Source organism: Mytilus galloprovincialis, chromosome 11, assembly GCF_965363235.1.
Source record: "Mytilus galloprovincialis chromosome 11, xbMytGall1.hap1.1, whole genome shotgun sequence".
Classification (NCBI taxonomy): Eukaryota; Metazoa; Mollusca; class Bivalvia; order Mytilida; family Mytilidae; genus Mytilus; species Mytilus galloprovincialis.
In genome coordinates this window covers 77151869-77179199 of record NC_134848.1, presented here as the reverse complement: position 1 = coordinate 77179199, position 27331 = coordinate 77151869, and the positions used below count along the sequence as shown (strand labels likewise).

Here is a 27331-nt window from a genome sequence, read left to right as displayed (position 1 = left end):
TGTTAAAGGCCGTACGGTGATTTATAGTTGTTTTTACTGTATCATTTGGTCTCTTGTGGGGAGTTGTCTCAATGGCAATCATACTACGTACAAGTCATGGATTATACTGTGTTTATCTTTTATATTTTGGGGCATGACTGACAAGAAATAAAAACATGCATAATCTTTCACGACAAAATTAAAAAAAAAAATTTGTTCAGTTGTTACATAACTAATTTGTCATTTGAGTGTTAACAGTCAGCGGCAAATATTACATGCATATTCAGAAAGATGACTCCGAGATGTCATAATAATGTAACCTTATCTATCCAGACTGATAAGATAAGTGGGTGTGACCCTGCAATACGTTGCACTTAATTCTGAATGCGGAAAACACTAAATTCAAAGTCTAAAATATAACGAGGCAGGGCTCAACATGCTCAATCAACGATCGCTTTCACTCGATATCACAAGACAACCGCAGTGGTTTGGACATGTATAGATTTGATTGTCACGTTTAAATGTACCCAAGTTAAAGTTTATCTTCCGCATTGGATATTTGTTTGGTTTATAAATTACACCTTAAACATGTTAAAATTTTAAAATTTAAAAAGTTCAACAGAAAAAAATGTATCACTCGGCTTATGTACGTAAATATTAGTTTTACTTGACATAAACATCAAAAGTTCGTGTTTATATTACTTACCAAAATGTGGTCCCCATTATCGGCTTATGTACGTAAATATTAGTTTGACTTGACATAAACATCAAAAGTTCGTGTTTATATTACTTACCAAAATGTGGTCCCCATTATCGGCTTATGTACGTAAATATTAGTTTTACTTGACATAAACATCAAAAGTTCGTGTTTATATTACTTACCAAAATGTGGTCCCCATTATCGGCTTATGTACGTAAATATTAGATTGACTTGACATAAACATCAAAAGTTCGTGTTTATATTACTTACCAAAATGTGGTCCCCATTATCGGCTTATGTACGTAAATATTAGATTGACTTGACATAAACATCAAAAGTTCGTGTTTATATTACTTACCAAAATGTGGTCTCCATTATCGGCTTATGTACGTAAATATTAGATTGACTTGACATAAACATCAAAAGTTCGTGTTTATATTACTTACCAAAAATGTGGTCCCCATTTTTGATAAGGTTGCAATGTTAACGACTCCAAAATAAATATTTCGATACAATCAATACTTACCGAGGCCTTACGAAGGGATACTGTGCATACCTGTCATTATAACAGTTTAAATTATCAAAATGTTTAAACAAACTGATAACATTATATAGATGTTCTATGCGGAACTATTAATGATGGTTTTATTTAGTTGTCCCCACAAATATGGTATTTAAATACTTGATTGTACTAAACTTAGATTTAAACATTTATCCCAAATCTATCTCACCTTACGTTTTGGGTCAGTTTTATAATGAATACAATCAAAACGGCTGCAAATTGTTTTAAATGATAGAATAATATCTATATTTTAATTTCCGTCTGGTCGTAAAAAGTTTCTATTGTCACATATTTGTATCTCTTTAATGGACCTCAATTTACAGTTTGGGGTAGTTACCTTAAAAATCCAAAAAAATATATTTGTTGTTTAAATTTCCCGCTTTTTTCTTAAATATCTTCGGAATGATGAAGACATAAATACAATACTATCCCCAAGTAAAACTTTCAAACTTATAGTTGGCTGTTTTTTAGATAGAAATTACAAAAAAAAAAAAATACATTGTATGTCAATGTTTAACCTCAGAGCAATTCATATGCATGCAAGTGGTAGGGAAAAAAGTACTATTGACGTTTCGCAGAGATTTGGTGTGCTACAACCAACTTTTCTTGATATTCTACTTTATTTGGGCGAATCATCAGTGATGTTATGAGAAATGCACCAGAAGGCAAAAGTGTTGCGTCTTTAAATTAGATTGATTGATTGATTGTTGGTTGCTTAACGTCCAGTGGCAAATATTTCATGCATATTCAGGCCGAGAACAAGTTAACAATAAAAGCAATAGGTAGGTGTATTCATAAGAGAGACCATTCGGGATGATGGTCGGGAAAAATTTGGACTGCCACTGAAAAATGATAGTATATTGGATTGGGACAGAAATTTTGCATTGCAACAGGCCACCTACGGACCCCTCAAAGAGTTGTTTCAAGGGTTATTAACGTGCAAAGAAACGTGGCACTCTCTTTACACGAGGCAGCGGATTTAACGTCCCCATTTTGACCAGACGTGACTGCGAACTTTTTACTGCCGGTCGGGAGAAGACCAAGTGACCATATTTCGTATCCCCAGTCACCCTTGGGGAACTTTAAATTAGAAACAACAGAAATCTATTTATGTGATCAAACTGATCAACATGTATCTTCACAACCTGACACTAAGTGACTTTTATACGATCTCGCGCTCAGTTTCTTCTATGTAGTTTGGATATGAAAACAGTTTTTTTTTGTGTAAAAGCAAAACCTTTATAAAAAAACAGAAATGTAGTCTCCACACCCGATCACAGCAGTACTTGGTCGTGCGAAAAAATCAGGGATAGAATGCTGTGATTACATTGTTCTGTGTTCGGAGACTCGGAGACATGTCGAATAAATTGTCTTGATATCATCTCAATTTCGGTGCATTACATTAAGGAGGACGGGGGATGAAAAATTTTACATTTACAATTTTGTCACATAAATAAAGGTAGTAGAAAGTTCTTCAGTTCTAAGTTCCGCAGTATTGGATCCAGGGCTAAAGGGTTAGTTAGAACCCTCTTTTTATGACGATCACTTGTCTTTAATTGGGACAGATGGTTGGGAACACCTCCCCTTTATCCTGGGTTGAAACCCCGTTTAAAAAATTGATGTACTCCCCTGTTCCGCCTTACACGAATTCTTCCTTTTGTTTGTAAGTGGTTGTTCTAGTTCTAACCGTTTCCAATATCAATGGACTATAATTTATCTTACCTGCTATACATTTCTAGGAATGTGATTGGTTAAAGCGTCCTCGTGGAAACCGTGTATATTTAATATTATGTTAGTTGGGAGGCGATGCTTATTTCATACACGGTTAGTAGGGGAGTTACGTCCCTTTATATTCCATATAAGGTAATAAGGAGGCAGGGCTTATTTCATACACAGTTAGTAGTGGTGATACATTGTACGTCCCTTTAGAAAACAAAACAGTACTGAGAAAAAATCTTAAAGGTTTCGAAAGACGAAGAAAGTGATGATAAAGTAAAATAAATTCATAAAACACATTTAAATCTAACAAGTTGTCATTGTTGGCATCTTTTTTGTAGGATCAAAGGAAGTAGTTTCTAAATCATATGTTAATGCTAACTGTATTGAAGACTTAGTTTAAACAATATTTATTCAGATAAATCAACATTAAACGATAATATACATTATACTATATTGAAGACTTCCTCATTTTGATAGGTCACTAGTCTAAATTTTCTTCCTCACATTTTACCCAGGTGATTTCTCGAAATCAAAGGGACCAATGTTGATGGAACTCCAATATAGTGAGGACCCCTATGTTAGGTTGTGCACGAAGCATGGAATGGTTTAATATGGCTGCCGTTACCATGGAAACGGAACAAATATGCAAAAATTAAGTTTTTTGTTTTGGTGAACTGTTTGGATATGCTTTAACTCAGAATCATTATATTTATTGCAATGTAGGTGCCCACTATATACAGGTGTTTGATGATTTTGGAACTCATTGGAACTACTATGTTGTCATAGAAACTACATCAAAAATTTCAAAAGGCTCCAAACTTAATGGAATTTCCGAAATGTCTGTTGTTACCAGTTTGCCATGGACACAATGCAAACAGGTCAAAACTTTACAGAAATGGTCACTAGTATAAGCAGAGTTGAGTTTTCACTTTTGAATTTTCAAAATGGCTGCCGCTAACCTGGCAAAGGGGGAAGGGTGCCATCAGTTATTGCTAGCAATTATAAATCTAGTTTTATTTTATTTTTCCATTAGGTATAAGATAAAGTTCATTTATAGAAACCCATAGAGAAATCCTATTAAATAAAAAAAAAAATGATTTAGACCCGCGAGCCCCTTTTATGACCCATAGTACTACAACGGATAAAAATGAACTAGTTTAATAGTGGTTAATTTCCCCTTCAAACAATGACACCCACCCTGTATTATGCAGCAAACTCTGATTTGTAAGGCATACATGGGGTAGCAGGTAAGTTTTGATGGGCTAGCAGTTCTTCGACCAGGACTAGTAAAATCCTGCTGCCAATAAGTCACCGGTACTTTCTGTATCAAACTAACAAATGTGAAAGTTTTCAATAAAGTATGTATAATTTAAAAAAAAAAATGAACTAGTTTAATAGTGGTTAATATCCCCTTCAAAACATGACACCCACCTTGTATTATGCAGCAGACTCTGATTTGTAAGGCATACATGGGGTAGCAGGTCAGTTTTGATGGGCTAGCATTTCTTCGACCAGGACTAAAAAAATCCTGCTGTCAATAAGTCCAGGGCTAGTTAGCTGTAACCACATTTTTTAACTCTAGGAATAAGCTGCCATATTGAAATTGCAAAATGGATCAATAGCTAATATTTTTTGAAACACCAAGAACGAAAATCGTGCCTAATTAAGTGCTTTAACCATCACACCCACCTTGTTTCACCTATCTGCCGGACTATTAGTTAAAACGCAGAAACAATGACTTTTTCTTAAACACTAATTTACTCATTTTCTTCCATTTTTTACCATTTTCTTCATAAAAACAAGTCAGCAATATAAGAATTTGTTTCATCCATTCAGTTGATATTTGAGTTTTAAATTTTGAAATTTGATTATTGACTTCCATTTTGAATTGAGATCGTTAATTTTGTTATTTTACTTGTTAATCAAACATGTGTCAGAATATTCATTTTACATGTGTGCATAACTTGAAAAAAATAAGTCAACTTACGAGTATTCTTGCACATTATTAATTTGGTTCGATTCAATTGTTTATCGACATACCCGACATAACTATGCTGTTTTCATTACGTATAAGTCTACACTAAGAATTCTTCTATGATTACTTGAAAGGTGAAATCAATTTAGTGGATTGCTGTTTAAATATATCAAATACACTATTGTATAAATTGTAGTTGTGTAACACATATGTACAATTAATTTAAACTAGCAAATTGTGTATAAAATAGTGAAGATAATGGGTGCAGTTCTTATCAGTTATAAGGAAATGTCAATGAAGTTAGAATGACCTCAATGTAGATAACTATTTTAATGATAAATCAGAATCATATATATATATAACAACAAAATTAACGTTTAAGCATACATAAGCTTCAAATTGTGTTCCATTGTTTAGTTCAGAAGAAGATACGTGTATATTTCTCTTTCTGGCGAATGGTACAGTATGTGTCTTTACTATTCTCGGATACTCTTCCATTGTCTGCAAAAAATAAATAAAATAAACATTCATTGACGCTATGAAAGAGGGTGAAAGATATTACAAAGACATTCAATTTCATAGATCATAAATAAACTGACAACGACATGGACAAAAAGTAAAAGACAATCAGAAAAAACAATAGCACACACAACACAACATATAAAACTAACGACGACGCAATACGAACACTCAAAAACACCAGAGTTAATCACAGGAGCTCCGGGAGGGTGAACAGATCCTGCTCCACATACGGCACCCGTCGTGTTGCACATGTTATTACAAACCCGGTAATTGATTGATTTGGTAGGTCGCATTCGTTAAAAAAGAAGGGAATTGTAGTTACAACACTATAAATGTATGCATCAAAATACCATTATCATGATTATTTTCATTTTAAAAATAAAAACAGTTGTTCGTATATGTTTTTTAATTGTGAATGGTTCGTCCTTCATATTGTCGTATGCTTTCAAGTGGAAACAATCTATGTCAGAGACAACCATCTAATCAAACTAAATCAATACTGTCCTTCTAAAGAAATTATTTGTAAATATAAGTTTAATCTTTCGTGAACCCTCACAAACAGAAGTTAAAAAGACTACTACAGGACAAGTCTATTCTCTCCACATTCCTGTCGTGCCGTTACATAACTAAATTAAATAATGCTAATTGGAAGAATCAAACAAAACAACTCAAAATAAGCATGTCATACGATTAATTGTGATACTAATACTTTTAAAACTACGATCTCTTCGTCTTTGTATGTATTATTCATACTATGTACTGCCAAGCAATAGATACGAAATATGGATAGTAAGTTTTAAAGTACTTACCCTCCACACTCACACCTAAAATAAGAAAATATTATATTATGTAGAGCGAGTCGCTCGGATTTACTAGTCGAACTAATCAGTGAAAGTTTTCACGTTTAAATTATCTCACATACTGTCATGTAGGGATCTCTTCAACTTATTATTATTATAACGCCAATTATTAAAATAAGTAGGCTAACGTTTTGTTACTACCACCTATTGTCATTATGCTTCTTCTTAATAGCTGCCTCATTGGAAATATTTAATCACATGTTCTTAATTTTACTTCCTGGTATTTTCTATAAAGGATTTGTAATCAAGGCGTAATCAATCTGATTAAAGTATCCCCGTTTATTTGATCACATTGTTCTGCATTTTGAATTCAATTTTCAACATTACATCATACAAATGCACCACAACGTATAATACGGTATTATAAAGCCAATTAATAAAATAAGTAGGCTTACTTTTTGTTACTACCACCTATTGTCATTATGCTTCTTCTTGATAGCTGCCTCATTGGAAATATTTAATCACATGTTCTTAATTTTACTTCCTGTTTTTTTTTTTATTAAGGATTGGTAATCAAGGCGTAATCAATCTGATTAAAGTATCCACGTTTATTTTATCCCATGGAATTCACAGTAACATTGTTCTGCATTTTGAATTCAATTTTGAACATTACATCATACAAATGCACCACATATTAATATTGGCCGTTTGTCATATATTTTCTATAACAACAAATGCTCAAAGCTATTATTCATACTTATCGGTTTGCTAAGTGACACTTACCGACAAAAGGTTATGAACATTAAAACATTGAAATTGTCAATGATATAAAACTTGTTTTAGAGAATATAAAGGACGAACAAGTTGTGTGGTCAACCATGAATATTTTAGTATCGCATTAATATAGGAACGTTGTCATTTATTGTTTTAATAGATGTTGGCAACATCTTCAATTTGTTTTAATTTGACAAAGGTGATGTTGATGATAATCTCTGAAGGACTGCCTGGCTATTTTTCATTTGGAAACTATTTTCCTGATGTGTGTCCAAGTTTGTTGCATATTCAACCTTTGTGATCGATGATTATATAAATTGAAATATAGGTGTCATAAAGACACTCACAGGGATGAACAATAAGCTGTGTCATTAAACAAGTGAGTATAATAAGTCATACACCAGTAATATAAGTTAGAAAACTCTGCTGAGATAATGCTTGCCCGTAAAAGTGGAAACATTTTACAATACAGACTGTAAACGTGAGTTGTAAAATTGACATATTTAATCAGTACTGTACACGAACAAACTATAAACACTGAATTGCAGGTGGGGGATTTTGGGAAAGTTCATAGTTATGTGGCTATACGTCTCCCTAGCATTGGATTGACAGCATAATTAATATGCCAAATGCCAAAGACAACTTTAAAAGGCTTTATCTAAATCAATACATAGCATAACAACAAATAACACGGTCAAATGCCTTAAAATACCGACCAAAGAATACAAAAGTAAGCTAGTACATCTATCAAGCTCAAAGTATGAACTTATTTATACACACATGTTTTTTTTAAAGCTGAATAAGTACGAATCGACAATTGTGTGTTAAAAAAAATACCATATTCAGTGCCAAAATCAAACGCAAGATGTAAGGTTTACTATTTAATAGAATGCTTAAATAATGTTAACAAAAGTAGTTGCTACATCAACGTTGGTTCTTATTATTATTTGTCTTATATCAAAGCAAAACTTAAAATGTGTATAAGAACACTTTAACCAATCACAAAGCTACACGAAGTTTTGATAAATACGGATATTTCAGAAAAATGTCATGGTATACATGCCAGTATACAATATTAACCATGCACAAATAGACATGCAGCAAATTTAATGCTTATGTAAAGCTATATGCATGAATGTACTTTCATTAGTTTCAATAAACAATTACTAAATAAAACATTACAGTCTTGTAATGTGAGAAATCATCTGAAACAAAACAAACAGTACCAATTGTTCTGCACCAGATGCGCATTCCTACATTAATGTTCAATGATGATCGAGGCCAAAATATTTGAATATCTAAAGCTTATTAAAGATATGAAGAGCTATGAACAAAACACACAAACTACAAAAAAAGTATTATCCGAATAGGTTTTTTTTTACTTTTATATAATTATGTCTTTAATCATTTTTTTTTTATATTTTCCCATTCAATAAAAACGTGAGATACAATTTCACTATCACTTATTCTTTTATTCTTCATTTTTTTAACTCATCACAACATTGCACAATATACTTATCTGTTTGGTACTTTACACTTACATTGGACTGAAAGATAGAAATATTAATACAGTTAAAATCTTATAAACAATTTGAGAGAATCACAAAAGGGAAAATACTCATCTAAAACACCAGATGTAGCGTTTTACTTAATAGGTTCAGCATATTGTCTTGAAATATTGTTTATATTTAGAAGAAACTGTGATTTCCTGAATGTGGGAGCTGAAGGTTTTAAACGTTTTTTATTAGTTACAATAAACGGTTATTTACTTAGACATAACTGTCTTCAATAAAGTACGGACACTTGTTTTGTATGTGTAGTCATAATAAAATTGAGAAAGGAAATTGGGAATGTGTCAAAGAGACAACAACCCGACCATAGAAAAAAACAACAGCAGAAGGTCACCAAGAGGTCTACAATGCAGAGAGAAATTCACGCTCCCGGAGGCGTTCTTCGGCCCGATAAAATTATATATACTAGTTCAGTGATCTCTCTAGTTCATTTCTATTACATGTTATAATTTCGTCCCCGAGCTTATCACCAGCCCAGAAGTCAGCACTTCGGTGTTGACATGAAAATCAATTATATGGTCCTTTTTAAAACTTTCCGATTTACAAAACTTTGAATTTTTCGAAACACTAAGGATATTCTGATTACCTTTGCCGTATTTGACACACACCTTTTTTGAAATTTTGGATCGTCAATGCTCTTCAACTTTGTACTTGTTTGGCTTGATAACTATTTTGATCTGAGCGTCTTTGATGAGTCGTATGTAGCCGAAACGCGCGTCTGGCCTATTTAATTATAATTCTGGTACCTTTGATAACTGTTAACGCCACTGGATCAATGCCACTGCTGGGGTGCGTTTGTAACATATGAAAAACATATGATTTTCATATTTTGTCATATGTTACAAAGGACATTGAAAAATAAATGTTTTGAGAAAATGTCAAAATTTGTAATAGGAGTCCTATTCTCCACCAGAGATTAAACAACATAGAAGTTAACAACTATAAATTATGATACAATTCTGAAAATGGCTTGAACAATGAGCAAAGCCACAAAGTCAGCTACATGTTTATTATATAAAAGACATTTCATGAAAATGACAAATGTAAAACAAATGTGAACAAACGACATCTTGAACAGCTGAATTAAAGGCTCCTGACTTGGGACAGGCACATACGGCATTGTGCAGGATTTGGTGGAGTCAGACTAGTTTATTGATGCAAAAGTCTCCCCTTAAGTGAGCTATAATTTGTTTTTTTTATGTGTGTTGGGGGGAGAGGGAAGATTGGCCTGGAATGAAAGGCAAGATAAAACACTTTGCAAAAAAAAGACAGGATGACAATTGATGTAAAAAAAAGTCAGGATAAACTATAAATAGAAAAAAAAAGACTTTAGACCGTTTGTTTTCTCGTTTGAATGGTTTTACACTAGTAGTTCTTGGGGACCTTTTTGGAGTTTGCTGTTCGGTGTGAACCAAGGCTCTGTGTTGAAGGCCGAACCTTGACCTATATAAATGGTTTACTTTTATAAATTGTTACTTGGATGATACATCTTCCTATATCTAGGACTGAATAGAATGGGAAAATAAAATTGCAGGACAACATTTTTCATCACTTCATACAACGGTCATATGGATTTAAAAGCATAAGATCGATTATATAAAAAGAAGATGTGGTATGATTGCCAATGAGACAACTCTCCTCAAGAGACCAATGACACCGACATTAACTATAGGTCACCATACGGCCTTCAACAATGAGTAAAGCCCATACCGCATGGTCAGCTACAGTTGACTATTTAAGACAATTCAAACGAGAAAACTAACGGCCTAACTTATGTACAGAAAATGAACGAAAAAAAATGTAACACATAAACAAACGACAACAACTGAATAACAGGCTCCTGAACATTCAAATAATTCAATACTGTTTATATAGTAATTTTTTTTTCAGGTCAAGTCAAGATCTGTTGTTTTTGTTTTAAAAGTTCAAAAACAGCCAATGTGGCCATATAACGTTTATGCAATTTGGCATATATATTGTAATTTCATTATTATTATAAGAATAAACATGTCATACATTATTTCTTTTAGCCTTTTCAATGAAAGTACACCTTGTACATGTACTTCAAGAAGCAGAATAATCTAAGCAAACTATTATTTTTTTAAAGTAAATTTTATAGAACCAAAGCGTTGAAAGCTCTATTAACACTTTCATTGCTTGTTCTTTTTTTTTGTCTTGCGACAACAGTCGTGAAGGTGAGTCTTAGTCATGCTGTTTTAACAGAGGCGAAGTCATACAAATTGTGTTTAAAATTGTAATTAGGTCAGTTTAAGAGGAACCACGCAAAAAATCCCTCAGTCATGGTTAATTGACTTTGATAGTTTTACTTGACTTAAATGTGAAAAGGACAGTTTGAAATAAAGGGCCTAAAAAGGGGGTTAAATAAGCATTCTGCTAGTTTCAAATTGGTCCCAATCGGGGTCCAAAATTATATTTTTGGTTTTTGATTTCAACAAACATTGATTATATGGGTTTCATGATATGCTAAATCTAACCATGTATTTACATTTTGATTTTTGGGCCCCGTTATCAAATAAGTCCACATTGAGGTCAAAAGGGTCCAAAATTAAACTTTGTTTGATTTCATCAAAACTTGAATTCTTGGGGTTCTTTGATATGCTAAATCTAAACCATGTATTTATTTTTTGGATATTGGGCCATCAAACTAATAGGTACATGTCCAATTTCAAGTTTTTAAGGTCTTGGACCACATTCATTCTGTGTACGAAACCTATGCTGTGTATATTGAATTTCTCTTGATTTGGCCTTTTTTTTAGATACTATAAGTATACTATTATTAGGTGAACTACTTTATGTTTATGGAATGATTGTAAGGTGTTTATATTTGTCTTGCCAGATTTAACTTATTTTATAGGTTAATATATGCATATTTCCAGTCAAGTTTTATAACCTTGACCGATCAATTTTTTTCCAAAAGAGTTATGACCCTTGGAATCAATGGATATATTCAGTTTATGGAAAATGGTTGTAGTAACTATTATAGTAATGTCTTTGTCTGTGAAGTTTGAGGGTTAGTTTGAAATATTTAGTATACAAGAAAAAGAACGCCCCCTCCAAAGCACATTTGTTTTATTTATAAATATTTCTGAGAACAAAATAACATGTTTGTTTTAATATTGCCTATTGATAGATAACAAAAATGTGAAAAGTAAAGAAACAGAATCAAAGAACATTTATTTTAAATTGATACAATATTGAACTTAAAGTCAATCAAGTTGTTTTTCTTAATCATACAGGATATTTCCAAAAAGCAGCTGCATATACATGCACCAGTAATAGCCAGCAGTGAAGACAATTACATATCTGTGTATGTTGATGTAGCAATAGAAATTTCGCATATATCATATGAAAATAGAATATAGACAATAAAAATGGGGTATGTCAAAGGGACAAAAATATGAAAAAACATTATAGAAAATAGAAATGGAATATATCAAAGAGACACACATATGAAAATAGAAAAAAGACAATAGAAATGTGGTATACCAAAGAGACAAAAAATATGAATATAGAAGAAACAACTTATTAAAAAAAAGTTCTACTTGATATAAAAATTATGAAACAACTGCATAGTCGACAGTCGAAATGGGGTATGTGAAAGAAACAAAAATATGAAAATAAAATATAGAAAATGGAAATGGATTATGTCAAAGAGACTAACATATGAAAATAGAATAGAAACAATAGAAATGGGATATGTCAAAAAGGCACACATATGAGAATAAAATTGAAATAATAATAATGGGGTATGTCAAGGAGACAAAAATATGAAAATAGAATAGAGAAAATAGAAATGGGCTATGTCAAAGAGACAAACATATGAAAATAAAATATAGAAAATGGAAATGGATTATGTCAAAGAGACTAACGTATGAAAATAGAATATAGACCATACAAATGATATGTGTCGAAGAGACAAACAAAGGCAACAGTAGTATACCGCTGTTCAAAACTCGTAAATCTATGGACAAAAAACAAAATCGGGGTAACAAACCAAAACTGAGGGAAACGCATTAAATATAAGAGGAGAACAACGGCACAAATAGACGAAAATAGAATATACACAACAGAAATGTGGTATGCCAAAGAGACAAAAATATGAATAGAGAAGAAACAACTTAATAAAAAGATAAGTTCTACTTGATATATTATTATGGAGCACTGTTATTTTTCTGCATAAAGGAATGCCTGTATACAGTTTTTTTTTATTTCTTTGAACTTCTGATTTTGGCATGTATTTTCTTTGGAGTTTTGTATTTTGGGTTATTTATTTTTTAAAGCAACAACTTATCACAATGAATTATTTACACTCAAAATGAGTTCTTGACAACAACAAAAAAGACAACAAAGAAAAACCTATTAAAACATAAATCTATCGCAAAAAAAAACCAAAAAAACACAACATATATTTAGGCTTGGTATGAAAACATACGAAGAGCATATATTTTTAACAAATATGATTTTAAAAACATATGTTTTTTCATTTGTGTAAAATGTTTTCCTTTTTTTTTTTTAAAGATGTCGGGCCTTAACATATGTTTACATATGTTTTTAAACATATGAACAACATATGTTGCAATTTAGCCGTATTTGGCACAACTTTTTGGAATTTTGGGTCGTCAATTCTCTACAACTTTGTACTTAATTGGCTTTATAACTATTTTGATCTGAGCGTCACTGATAAGTAATATGCAGACGAAACGCGCGTCTTGGATATTAAATTATAATCCTTGTACCTTTGATAACTTTCAACATAAATTTTTCCTATTTGGGGAAAAACACCACATACAGCATTCACTTTTACTTGTTCTTATTTTCTTTACTTTTGTCAACTAATCATAATATACTTATCTGGTTGGTATATAACACTTACTTTGACCTGAAAAATAAATATAAATTAGTTTCAAATATGAATATCTCCTTTAAAAAATGTAAATGACTGTTCAAACCTTATCATTTTGTCTTTTGGAGATCAATTTTTCAAGTTGTTTTAATATTTTTGAAAGACAGAATGATAATGGATGCATAATGTATACAATTGGCGAAATTCTTCTCAACATATGTATACAACACACTGGTAGTATGCAATGTATCATTAAACACGAATATGTGTTATATTCAATTCATTAATAGAGGCATAGAATACAGCATACTATTTAGCAATGAAGTATAAAAATGACAGTACAATTAATTGAATAAGTAGTAAAGCGATTGTGGAGCATGTTGAGATGTCAATTTGTTCTTTCAGACCAGTCAATATTATAGTCCTTTATCAATTATTGAAAGGTGAAAAGGTATATTTTCAAAGTGTCGATTTATAAATTCATCAATTTTAAAGAAATGTAGGTTTCAACAGCCTTTAGGAATGTTGAACTTGGGTTGATTTGACCAGTTTTATATATGTTCTCTATGGTCATATATATCCTTAAATATAATGGTTATTATTCGTCCTTGGGTTTCATCATCTCAGCTTTCAGCGTCTCCCATGCAGTGAAATCTAGGAAATAGTGCACGAAATCGTCCTGTTTGTTTTCGTTATTTTGTTGCTGTGTATATTGTTGTTTGTCTCTTTATGCTTTTGCCATGTCGTTGCCAGTTTGACTGATGAGTTTGAATCTCTCTTTGGCATCTTTAGCCTCTTTTGTAGAAGGAACACGCGTCTGAGATAATCTCTCTTTGGCATCTTCAGCCTCTTTTGTAGACGGAATACGCGTCTGAGATAATCATTTAAAAGGTATATTTATTGATTTACTAAAGTATTCTATTACCACCGTTGTATACAATGAATTGCATATGTATTTGTACGCTATACTTATCTGTTTTGTATTTGACACTTACCAGCTGAAAAAAATCAAATAAATAATTATAAAATAAAGCATACAATTAAGCAATAAATTAATACAACGTCAATGGAATAAGTTGAATAAGTAGTAATGTGAGAGAAGAACATTTTAAGATGAGAGTTTGTTATGTCAGATTATTAAAAAGTATTTATGTCAATGTTGATATGGGATATTTGCATGATTTGGTGCCTTATGATAAAGAATCAAATTTGGTTCATTATTCTCAAGAAAGTTGACGTAAAGACGATATAATCATATTTTTGTATGTTCTCTATGGACATAAATTTCCACAGTTTTTGTTATTATACGTCATAGGTTTTATACATTTCGCTATAGATATTTCATATGAAAGTAAATTTAGAAACCATCGAATTTCGCCGTGACGTAGACAGTTTACATTTGACAAATTAGTTTGAACGTCTATTTGGTAGCTTCCATCTCTTTTGTAAAGGAATGGACGTCTGACATTCATCATTGTAATGTTATGTGTATTGTTTTACTTTACTACACTAATCACACCTTCTTTTATTGTAAATTAATGTAGAAAATCAAGACATGCAATGTCGTTTTTTTTAACTGAATATCGAAAAAAATGCATTTATCTTTTCTTATTTTTGAAATATTACTGATGAAATTAATTAAAAATAGGTAAATATTTATTAAAAATCACATAGACGAATAACGTCCCTAAATTTGTTTTTAAATTTTCCAATCTCAAATATCTATTCCATTGATTTTTCTTTTTTTTTTCAAGGTAAAAAAAAAAATTTAGCACCTAATGTCAAAAAAGGGTAACATCATCGTGTTAGAGGCCATAAAATGTCGATTGTTTATGTTTTTAAAAAGCAACTTGATAACGGATTGGTAAATACCATAAACCAAAGTTGACGACCCCATGATTATTTTACATATTAATTAAAATGGAAATTAAGAAGGGATATAATTACGATACTGTTGTCAAGTCATTAAAGATTGCATATTTTGGCGTTAATATTGAGTCACTGATAAGGTCTTTGCATCGGAACTAAACACATTTATTCTAAAAACAGTTGTTGGCATGACACGGGTTATGTTCTTCTCATATATGTTATGATGGTATGATACTAAACCCCTAACGGGATGGATTGTGCCTGATGTTCATATGATGAAATCATAATCTTTCAGTCAGTTTAATTGAAGTCTGGAGCTGGCATGTCAGTTAACTGCTAGTAGTCTGTTGTTATTTATGTATTATTGTCATTTTGTTTATTTTCTTTGGTTACATCTTCTGACATCAGACTCGGATTTCTCTTGAACTGAATTTTAATGTGCGTATTGTTATGCGTTTACTTTACTACATTGGTTAGAGGTATAGGGGGAGGGTTGAGATCTCACAAACATGTTTAACCCCGCCGCATTATTGCGCCTGTCCCAAGTCAGGAGCCTCTTGCCTTTGTTAGTCTTGTATTATTTTAATTTTAGTTTCTTGTGTACAATTTGGAAATTAGGTATGGCGTTTATTATCACTGGACTAGTATATATTTGTTTAGGGGCCAGCTGAAGGACGCCTCCGGGTGCGGGAATTTCTCGCTACATTGAAGACCTGTTGGTGACCCTCTGCTGTTGTTTTTTATTTGGTCAGGTTGTTGTCTCTTTGACACATTCCCCATTTCCATTCTCAATGTTAAATTCATGTTTCAGCAACATTAAGTTTTCGAGGGAAAATCTATAGAGTAGAAATTTCAGTTGAAAGGATTTTAGACAACTTAAAGAACGTTTTTGCTTCTTTTAACTGCTTGCTACATGTTCTATACAAATATTCTTTTATTTATAAAGAATACAATTAGTATTATTTCAGATAATAAAAAAGATAAATGCGTTTGTTTTTTTTTTTCAATTTTCAGTTATATTTAAATGCACAGTTATACCACAATCTGTCACACAGCCAATTTACTCGTTTACTAAACACACAAAAATACTAAATTTAAAACGGAAAGTCCTTAACCAACTTGCAAAATCAGAAGCTCAAACACATCACACGAATTGATAACAGCTGTCATATTCTTGGTGTGGAAAGACACTTTCTGATGTGGAAAAATAGCGGATTAAACCTGGTTTTATAGCTAGTTAATCCTCTGACTTGCATGACCGGAACATTTGGAATTACAACTTACAACTTGTTGTGTCTAATTATTTAAACGTATACACTACAAACAAAACAAAGTCTTAAATGGCCAAGATCTGTACTCGACTATACTGTTTTTTACACGACCAGTCTTAATTGGTCTTAAATTTACTCGACATTACTCGCCGCCAGTCTGTACCATACTCGAATATTCATGTAAAATATCACACCCGATCAGAGAGTATTTAATTCAGAATAACATACATTCCAAATTGCAACATCCTATTTAACTTTAATCACAAGCCTTAGGCCCTTTGACTCCACTAGATAAGAAAAATACAAGTTTATAAAAAATGGCATTTCTTTTTACCTTTAAAGTACAAATATACTGAGGTAATTACACCTTATTTGAGTGCTTCTTGTATGTCATGTCCTTAATTTTAACAATAAAATATTTAAATTCAATTGAAATAAATGTGTACTGCAAAATTAGAACGCATGTCCTTATATAAAATGCAATAGATGATTACTATATTGTTATATATAGAACAATGTAGAATCTAAAGAAAGTTGCCATTTTCTAAATTGATGAAGTTGCTTTATATACTATGTCATATATATATATTTAAGAATAAAAGATGTTCACTGTATTATGAACTGAAATCAACTGACACCATAAGTATATACTAATCTTAAATTAATAGTGAAAACAGTAACCATAAAATATATCTGAAACATTCATAAAATTTTGAATAAAATAATAAAATATAAGTCTCAAATTGTGTTCTGATCAGCTTCTTTTATTTTTATATTATTGTGATTTATGTATATGTAAATGTTGATAATGGGGTGTTCAAGTAATATTATGTTTATCGTGAAATTTTCGGTTCAATACTATATTTAATATGCAATTGTTATTTCAAATTGTTATTCAACTTACTAGTCAGGGGAAGTAACTGTTGTTAAAACAGTTCCTTAATTGATGAAATACAATAAATACATACAAAAGAATAGGTCTATGTTGGTTAAGATTAGGTCGAGTATTGATCAGAGTAGGTGGAGTATTGATCAGACTAAGTCGAGTATGGTTCAGTATGGTGAGGAATACAAGAAATGATTCAACCAGGATATGTACATCTCATTTAACTTTTTTTAATTTCAAATTTCTTTGATATATATTTCTTTTCAATCATTAATAACAGAGAAGTTGAAATAATATGCATTTTGTTGGTAAAACAGAGAAAACCACAAATTTACCAAATTGACAGCATGTTAAATGTGACAAGAAAAAACATAAAACTATGATAAAACTTTCTCTTATTAACACCTATCGTTAGTTTTTTAAAGTTAAATTTATTTAGATTGTTCCACATCATCTTTATTGAAATTATGGAAAAAAGTTTATTTGTGGACTTGTGATTATTTTAAGGATAATAACCCCAAAATGGTTAAAAATTTATGAAAAACGGGAAAATCAACAAAAGTGGGTACTTTCAAAGGCCGTAGCAAAGCAATAAGTGAACCACCATATGATTTTTTCTTCACCAATAATTTTGTTCAGTCAAAAATCAAATTTTGAAATACAAAAGTTTAATTCTAGAAATTGTATGCTCCTCAGAGGTGTTTATCCTTAACACTTAACAAGTCAAAATATCTCTTTGATTTTTGCTTCTGTCAATTGCGTCTTTATCTACTGAACACCTTTTTTCCAATGTCAATACAAACACTTAAAAAATATTTACTGTTGTGTATTATCCTTTCGTTCATATCTTTTGTGTAACTAATTACAATATACTTATCTATTTGGTACATAACACTTACATGTCACTGAAACAATAAAAAAATAAAAATGCAATCTTAAAAGTATAAAGAAACATCACTTTGTAAATATGGCTAAATATTGTTTTGAAGTGTTAATGATTTTTAGACAAAACTTTAAAGATGTGCTTATATAGAGTTATATGTATTTCATTTGTATGAATACAGTCCCAATAAAGGATAGTATGTGCAAAGCAATACTATGAGGTTTGTACGAGTTTCAGTATTAACAGTTGTTAGAGAAAATTTAACTATTGATACAATCATCAAATTTTATTTAATATGTTTCTTGTAGCTAGATATACAAATACAGGTACATAGAGACCGTCTGGAGTTGCTTTACAATAACAACAAAATTTACAGAGTTCAGTTCATTCAATAATTAAATAAGTCCATGTGTTTAATAGTTATTTGATATTTGTTGATTATTTTGATAGAAAAAAGTAGATCTCTCTTTATTAATTTTCTTTATCAACTATGCTAACTATATCTTGATGGAAACATATTTAACTGGTGATCAAATCTCATCAGTTCGATAAGGAGAGGCAAATCAACAACAAACTTGAAGAATTACATGGTCTCTTATTCATGTACGTAAATGGAGTAAATTATTTCTGATGTACATGTTTGACTTGCAATGCAAATCATAATTTCGTCATAATGGCGATATCTGGAATACGATACGAGTGGTAAATTTGAGAATCAGACAACTGTTATTATAATTAAAGATCCAGGAAACCTTGACATGTCGTTAGTGAGATAAGACCCAGTAGCCTTAATTGTGACCGTAAAGTTATGTGACTCGAAAGTTATATGTCGAATCAGTATGTTAGTGCTAACAAATGACAAAATGATAAATGGATAGTTGAAATTATTTGTCACAGTTACTAGATGGAAGATGTTAATTCTGAAAAAAAAATCAAAATAAGAAGCAAAACTTGTTCTTTCGGTTATATCCTTAATTTTAAATTCACTGTGATATATGAGATATAAGCACACATTGAAATGTGGTTTATTGATTTACAAGACAAGACATCATCGATATACTTAATTGTAAAAGAACATTGCATTGTTTTACCAATGCTTTTGAGATAATTTTGAAATCAAAGTTATGATTATTTTGTTTCTAGTTAGATCAGACATATTTAGCAGAAGGTGTACATCTTACAATGTTCAACTGTTTTAAACTTAGAAATGTGACATGAACAACGAAATGACACTTCTATAATCTGTCGCAGTTTGATGTTGTATCACCTTTGTTACATAACTATGGAGATTGCTAATAATATATCTATGTACGGGCTTTATAATCCAGGTTCACACAATTTAATTTTGATACATGCATTTTATGATTACTTTATTGATTTTTTTATATATAATAAGACCCCGTTCACACTAGTTAATCGATCTAATTTGAATCGATCTAAATAAAACTAGTTAGCGTTCACATTATCTTTAATCATAACGATCTCTATCGGTATAAACCGATCCACTGCGTTCACACTACAGTTAAAAACGCAATCGATCTAACCTTTTTACACGTAAAACTGTGAACATTGTGTATAAATAGAACTGATTCATTGAATTCATCTATTGATACCCTGACACAAACACTTGAAAAAAAAATAGATAACATCATTGTTTTTCCTGAATCAGAAGTTAACATTTTGGTACAGGTGTTATTGCCGTTTTCTTTAATTTTGAAAAAAACATATGTAGTAACGAAGTTACAAAACGACGAAATATTGCGGTTCCTGAAAAGTTTCATAAGAAAAGAAGACACAGACTTCGCAAATCTATGCGATGGCGTAGACAAAATGTTTTCAGTTTGTTTTAAATGTCTGTAAACAGAGAAATATGGGTTAAACAACGAACCTATGAGATAGTTTTGGCGCTGTACATGCGCATACGTTATTTTCGATCCAATCGTACTAATTTAAACCGATGTCTGCGTTCACATTTAAAGTAAGATCGGTTTACTTTAGATCGATTCAAACTAAACTACCTCTTTTGGTGTTTTAGTTTAGACCGATTGAAGTTCGATTCAAAGCGATCACATTGGCCCTTAAATCGATCTAAAGTGAATCGGTGTAGTTTAGGTCGATAAAAATGTCCTAGTGTGAACGGGGTCTAAGCAAGCATTGGTTTTGTTGTACGTTAATACAAGCCGAGGAAATAAATTAAATACGTTTTAAAACACTTAATACCAATGTAAAACACATTTTAAAATTATTTAAAAAACAAACAACAAAGGACAACATAACTACGAAATCATCATCAGTCCCGAATAAACTAAATAAAACAATGTTAAGTTCCACTCGGATTTCACTACTGTAATAAATGTCACTTTAGTATTCCTTTTTTCTTAAGGATTCAAAAATATATTATTACTTTAAACCAACATACAAGACAACATATAATTCAAAATTAAAAGTCCTTTACCAAATGGCAAATCAAAACCTTAAAGACATCAAACGAATAAAAACCTTTGTCATATTCCTGACTTGGTACAATCATTTCCTCATACGGAAATGAGGGGGTAAATTTGGTTTTAAAACTAACTTAACTTAACCTGTAATCTGTATGACAGTCGCATATAATTCCATCAAATTGACAACAATGTGTGAGCGAAACAAATAAAATATGTTATAAGTGGACCATTTTTTCGATTCCAGTATTCTGTTTATATTATATAATATCATTGTTTATTTTCTCAAAAGACCAGTTCAACAAGATAAAATGGGCATTCGAAAATACTAAAAAACCAATGAAAAAATACAACACCTGAACAAAAAAGACAACAAGTCAAACAACAATTTTAAAACAATACATAGAAAACTCAGATGTTGCATTTGTCGTGTTACTCATGTAAACATCTTGCTGTTTGGGGAGTAAAATGTCCTCTGTGGTATAAGTATTTCGCAATCAAGAAAATCATGAAAAGTCATTAGCTACCTGATTGAAATTAGAAAATAAAATTGTTGAAAACTTACAAACTTAATCTAACACTTCAAAAACTAAATCGAATGACAAGAAAATATCGTAAACGTGGTAATACTCAATCATATCCAGCTGATATCATCAAGATCTTGTTTTAATATTGCAGTATGTATCTAATGGTCAGTGTTTAATATTTATTCTTTTATAACATGTGTAGTATCGGAACGATCAAGTGATTAAGATACACAAAATGTATTTGTTAAACTTGTCTGTAGTAGATGACCGTTTTAAATACTTTTACAATAGACGTAGATAATACTTACATATCAGTAATCTCTTCTTTTCTGAAAGATAGAACAGATCAATGGTGTTAGTTATATATGTGTAAGTGAAAGATGTCTAAACAAACAGGCCAGTATATTTGCTTCTGTTCAATGTGAACATGTGATGTGTCGTTCATTATTGAGGACTGAGGCTGCTCAATGTTGTTCTGGAATTCTCAATCAAACAGACATCAATGGTTTATCAAGAACTGAGTATAGTATTGGACGACCTTTTTTTTTAATTGTCCTCGCATCATACATGCTTCCCTTTAAGAATGTCATCTATGTAAAATTGAGAATGGAAAATCAAATGATGAATGTGTCAAAGAGACAAAAACTAGACTTAAGAGTAAAAAACAGCCGACGGCCACAAATGGGTCTGTAAACAGCGAAAAAGTCCTGCAAGCTCTGTGAAAATAGACGCCATACTATTCTCCAATCGCATTAATGAACTGAAATAAAATTGAAAAGACAAAGACCAAAGGCTCCTGAATTTAGAAAGACGCAAAAAATGCGGCGGCGTTAGAGAAGTTTAGTGAGATCTCAACTTTCCCTATGCTTAAATATCAAAGTATTTACAAGTTGAGAGGTAGAATTCTGCTCTTAAACACTCTTTCTGTTTTTTTTCATCAATTGGTTTAAAATATTTCTGAAACATTGCAATCATCTACAATGGATTTGGTTTTAAATAAGAACAAATGACAGAAGTTGCATTTTCGAAGACCAAACATATTCTTCACTTCATTGAAATTAAGGAATAAAAAACGTTATGTCTTCATACTTTGGATACGCCATATGATACATATATACATCTTTGTGTCATGTCCATCAATACAAGGAACTTACCCACACGTATCGCATTTCCACACGTTTCTCCTTCGCTCTTTTGGGTTCACTTCCTGTTTGGTATCACTATAATTAGCAACACTAAGCTATTACTAACTGGTAGACACATAATCAGTGCAAAAATAGCAAACAGCATTTGAAATATATGCAAGAGTCATATATTATGTGACTGAATCTCGGAAAAAAGAGGAGAGACATACAACAGAGAGACATCCTATATGTTTAAACTAGACATGCAGGCACATTTAAATGAGCAGTATATTTACGAAAATTAAATGCAACAAAGTTTAAACACTATTGAAAATAATTTATGCTTCTAGTATGCGTTTGCATATAATAAGAAGATTTATTTACTTAAATGCAATTTTGATCAAGCCAGTGTGTTCTAACGTACGTAGTGGAAAAAAGAGGAGAGACATAAATCAGAGAGACTTTCTAATTGATTTATCGAAAATAATATTAAATGGTAAACTTGTGTACACAATATTTAATACAAATTTAATCAGACCCTTGCAACGTCAAATGGTGAAGTATACAAGAAGATTATGTGTAATTCACTCTAACACTTGATAACAAGTTTACATTGTCAAATACGTAACTTTAAAAACTGTATAATATACAAATATATTTCCCTACCTCTTTGGTGAAGGCAATTCTCTTTCTCTGTTCATGGTTTGTTGTGTACGCATTTCACTGATAAAAGAACAACTGAACTTTTTACATTTTTTTCTCAAAGTGTTCTGTCAAGTGTCAGGATTATAACAGTTGTTAACACATAATCCTTTTCTTTGTATGTTGGCGTTTGTTTTTGTAGCAGTACAGTGTTAATATTGTTCTTTTGCTTTCCACTTGTAGTTTATGTGTGTTTCCCTCAGTTGTGTTCGCATTATTTTCCAGTTTAATCGATTTATGTCTATTGTAAAGCGGTATACTTCTATTGTCTTTATTTATATTATAATATTGCATAAAATGCATGAAATTAGATTAAAATTTCTAAATAACGAGAAAAAAAAAGATATATCTGTAATTTTTTGAAAGCAAGTATTTTTGCATTTTTACGTGTTGTCATGGTTGGTACATGTACATGTTTCAATACAACTTAAAATGTACACTGCCATAGACCCCGTATTTATCCGCACATTGTGAATCCATAATATTAAACAATACATTTGTAAAGACCACATATTTGTATTTCATGAATTATCTCTCCTTCGTCTGTCATATAATATCCAGACATAAGTTGATATTTTAAAAAACAACATAATTTTGATTTTGCAAAAATACGTGTCTCTTTAAGATACTATAAAATTGAGAATGAAAATGGGGAAAGAGACAACAACCCGACCATAGAGCAGACAACAGTAGAAGGTCACCAACAGGTCTTCAATGCAACGAGAAATCATCGCACTTAGAGGCGTCCTTCAGCTGGCCCCTAAACAAATATATACTGGTTCAGTGATAATGAACACCATACTAAACTCCAAATGTACACAAGAAACTAAAAGTTAAAATGATACAAGACTAACAAAGGCCAGAGGCTCCTGACTTTGGACAGGCTAAAAAATGCGGCTGGGTTAAAAATGTTTGTGAGATCTCAACCCTCCCCCTATACCTCTAGCCAATGCAGAAAAGTAAACGCATAACAATACGCAAATTAAAGTTCAAGAGAAGTCCGAGTCTGATGTCAGAAGATGTAACCAAAGAAAATAAAAAAAAAATCACAATAATACATAAATAATATCAGACTACTACTGACATGCCAGCTCCGGACTTCAATTAAACTGATTGAAAAAATATGTCTTCATCATATGAATATCAGGCACAATCCTCCCCGTGAGGGGTTTAGTATCATACCATCATAACATATATGAGAAGAGCATAACCCGTGTCATGCCAACAACTGGTTTATTAATAATAAATGTGTTTAGTTCCGATTATGGTTATATTGAAAAATGAATGACGACTACAAAATGCTCAGTCATTTTTAGTAGAATTACCTGATTATGTAGTTACCAAACAGCTGTTTAACGTCGTTATCTGTTGCAGACTTTGCAGTATACTGTATGTAAGGAAATTCAGGTATAGGCTTTACCGTCAGCTTTGCGATGTAATCTGTAAGCTTCTGTAAAGACTGCAACAATTTTCCATCGTTTCGTGTATTGTTGAGTTCATGTATTTTCTTGTCTAAGTCGCGTCCTGCCTCCAAATCCATTTGAGTATCTTCCAATAGCTTTGTTAATTTGTCCCTTTCCTTCCTGGATTGATCCTTGACCGATGCAATCTTCTCTGAGATACATTTATCAACCATAGTCTTTATCTTTGTACCTTCTTCTGTTATAGCTTTGACTATTCCTTCCACCTTCACATCAAATGCCTTTAGACCTTCTTCTATCTGCTTCATGTTTTGGGTTGCCTCATGTACCTTACTACGCAGGTCAGTTGTATTCGTCTCCTTCAGCTGTGATATGCTGTCGAGGAGTTTGGAAAAGGCATGGCCTGAGTGACTGCCAGTCACACAACTGCTACATACCGCTATGTTACAGGTATTACATACAAAACTTACGTCTTCATTGTGGTCTTTACATTTGGATTTACCTTCCGGTATAACATCAGAGGAAGACTGGAACTGGTGGTTCTTTGTCCCTCTCTGCCGTTTATGAAAGCCTTTACAATTTTCACAAAAGTACTGTTCACACTCTAAGCAGTAATGAGATCCAGAGGCACTAACACAAATCTCACAAGTTTTAGATGCTGCCTGTGCCATTTTGTCGCTCATCGTGTTGAATGTGTAATATACAGGTAAGGTATATAACCAATGACAACAACGCTCTATATTTAAATCAATATCGGTTATATATGTATGTCGTGTATTTAAATGAAACACTTTAAGTTATTATAAGGATATCATTTGAATAGTTTATATAAAGACTTCCTTGTATTGACTACTGGACCATGGTACGGCTTTATTAATGAAATTGGTCATTGACACTTTAAGTTATAATAAGGACATCGTTTGAATAGTTTATATAAAGACTTCATTGTATTGACTACTGGACTATGGTACGGCTTTATTAATGACCTAAATATTGACCTGGATTTATGATAAACTAATGTAAACATAATGTATATAAACAATTACAAGTATATTTATATTATCATAACTGCAGTATGTATAGATAGACTTATATAAACAATTACAAGTATAATTATATTATCATAACTACAGTATGTATAGATATACTTATATAAACAATTACAAGTATAATTGTATTATCATAACTGCAGTATATATAGATAGACTTATATAAACAATTACAAGTATAATTATATGATCATAACTGCAGTATGTATAGCTAAACTTATATAAACAATTACAAGTATAAATATAAATCAATTGCTTTCTAAAAGCAATTGTAGACAGTCTTTCCCCCTTTGAAACATGATTGATTGGGGGGGGGGGGGTGTTGGTTTTTGTTTATTTGTTTGTTTTTGTAAAGGGTCTATATTATTATGTTACCGGAGAAGTTTCATGTTTAGTTTGGAAAGTTTTTATTTTATTTTAGGTCCAGCGCGCGCGCCAGATTGAGGAGACATCACGTGACTTGGGTTTATAATAACGAAAACTTAGTATTTTTATTTCTCTTTAGGTCGGGATGTTGAACAGACAACATGTATAGAGACGGAATGTACACAATGTAATTTCTTTTGTCATTGTAGGAAATTGACATGTTGATCACAGTTCACCAGCAGTGCATGTTTTGGATTTAATTGTTCCGGTGTAACTTTAATACACATTTAACGATTATTTTCTTAAAATGTACATTTTTCAGCACCAGTTTGTAACACAGATTAGTATTTTAATCAAGGAGCGGACATTTTATTGTAGGATGTCACTGAGATTTACGGACCTAGCAAGCGATTTTTACAGCATTGCCATTTTTTTTCTCTAGGAAATGTCTTGAGAGATATCCGCACCAAGTTTTTTTATGAACCTTTAGTACATGTATGCCCTGCTGATTTTCAGGTCGATTGGACTTGTAGTTTCAGAATACATGTGAATTTTTTTTTTCTTGAAACAAGCGGAAAAACTCAAATGAGAACTTGGACCCCGTATTAAACACACATAACGGAAGCATACATACAATGATTGATTGATTGATTGGTTGGTTGGTTAGTTGGTTGGTTGGTTAGATGATTGATTGATTGATTAATTAATTGATTGATTGATTGATTGATTGATTGATTGATTGGTTGGTTGGTTGATTAAACACGTTGAATAGGGTCAATTTAAACAGCGAAAAAGAAACAAAAAAGATCTTGATTAAACACATGAGACAGAAAATTGCATGCACCGATTGATTGGTTGGTTTGTTGGTTGGTTGGTTGGTTGATTGATTAATTGATTGATTGATTGATTAAACACGTTAGATAGGGCAATTGAAACAGCGAAATAGAAACAAAAAAGATCTTGATTAAACACATGAAACAGAAACATTCATGCACTGATTGATTGATTGATTGATTGATTGATTGGTTGGTTGGTTGGTTGGTTGGTTGGTTGGTTGGAATTCAAACACACATAAAACTCTTTAAATAGTGCCAAAAATCACAAAATTTGCCTCTTAGTACATGACCTTGACCTTTGACCTTGTGACCTTCGTCAAGGTCATTGCTCTACAATGTCATTGCAAAAGACCGTATGGGCCAAGGACCTTTTGTTTAAGAGTTTTGCCTAATAATGGCTTTTTATAAACCATCAATGGGGGTTATGTCCCTTACATAATGGTAAAACCAATACAGTCATAATGTAACAAAGTTGCCACTTGAAGTACTT

General features: G+C 31.7%; 1 protein-coding gene and 1 long non-coding RNA gene across 2 annotated transcripts; both read right to left on the bottom strand.

Moving 5' to 3' along the window:
• Window positions 1-5250: 5250 nt before the first annotated feature.
• LOC143051402 (uncharacterized) lies at window positions 5251-6585 on the bottom strand. The gene is made up of 2 exons (XR_012970749.1): window positions 6267-6585; window positions 5251-5436 (listed from the first exon to the last, which is right to left on the bottom strand). It is a non-coding gene; the product is annotated as an uncharacterized LOC143051402 (long non-coding RNA).
• A 7608-nt stretch (window positions 6586-14193) lies between these two features.
• LOC143050911 (E3 ubiquitin-protein ligase TRIM71-like) lies at window positions 14194-25299 on the bottom strand. Its single transcript, XM_076224015.1, has 7 exons — window positions 24495-25299; window positions 23134-23190; window positions 22498-22563; window positions 21652-21672; window positions 19277-19295; window positions 14462-14464; window positions 14194-14337 (listed from the first exon to the last, which is right to left on the bottom strand). The coding sequence occupies exons 1-7, from the start codon at window positions 25271-25273 to the stop codon at window positions 14194-14196; spliced, it is 1089 nt and encodes a 362-aa protein (XP_076080130.1). The 5' UTR covers window positions 25274-25299.
• Between the last annotated feature and the right edge of the window lie 2032 nt (window positions 25300-27331).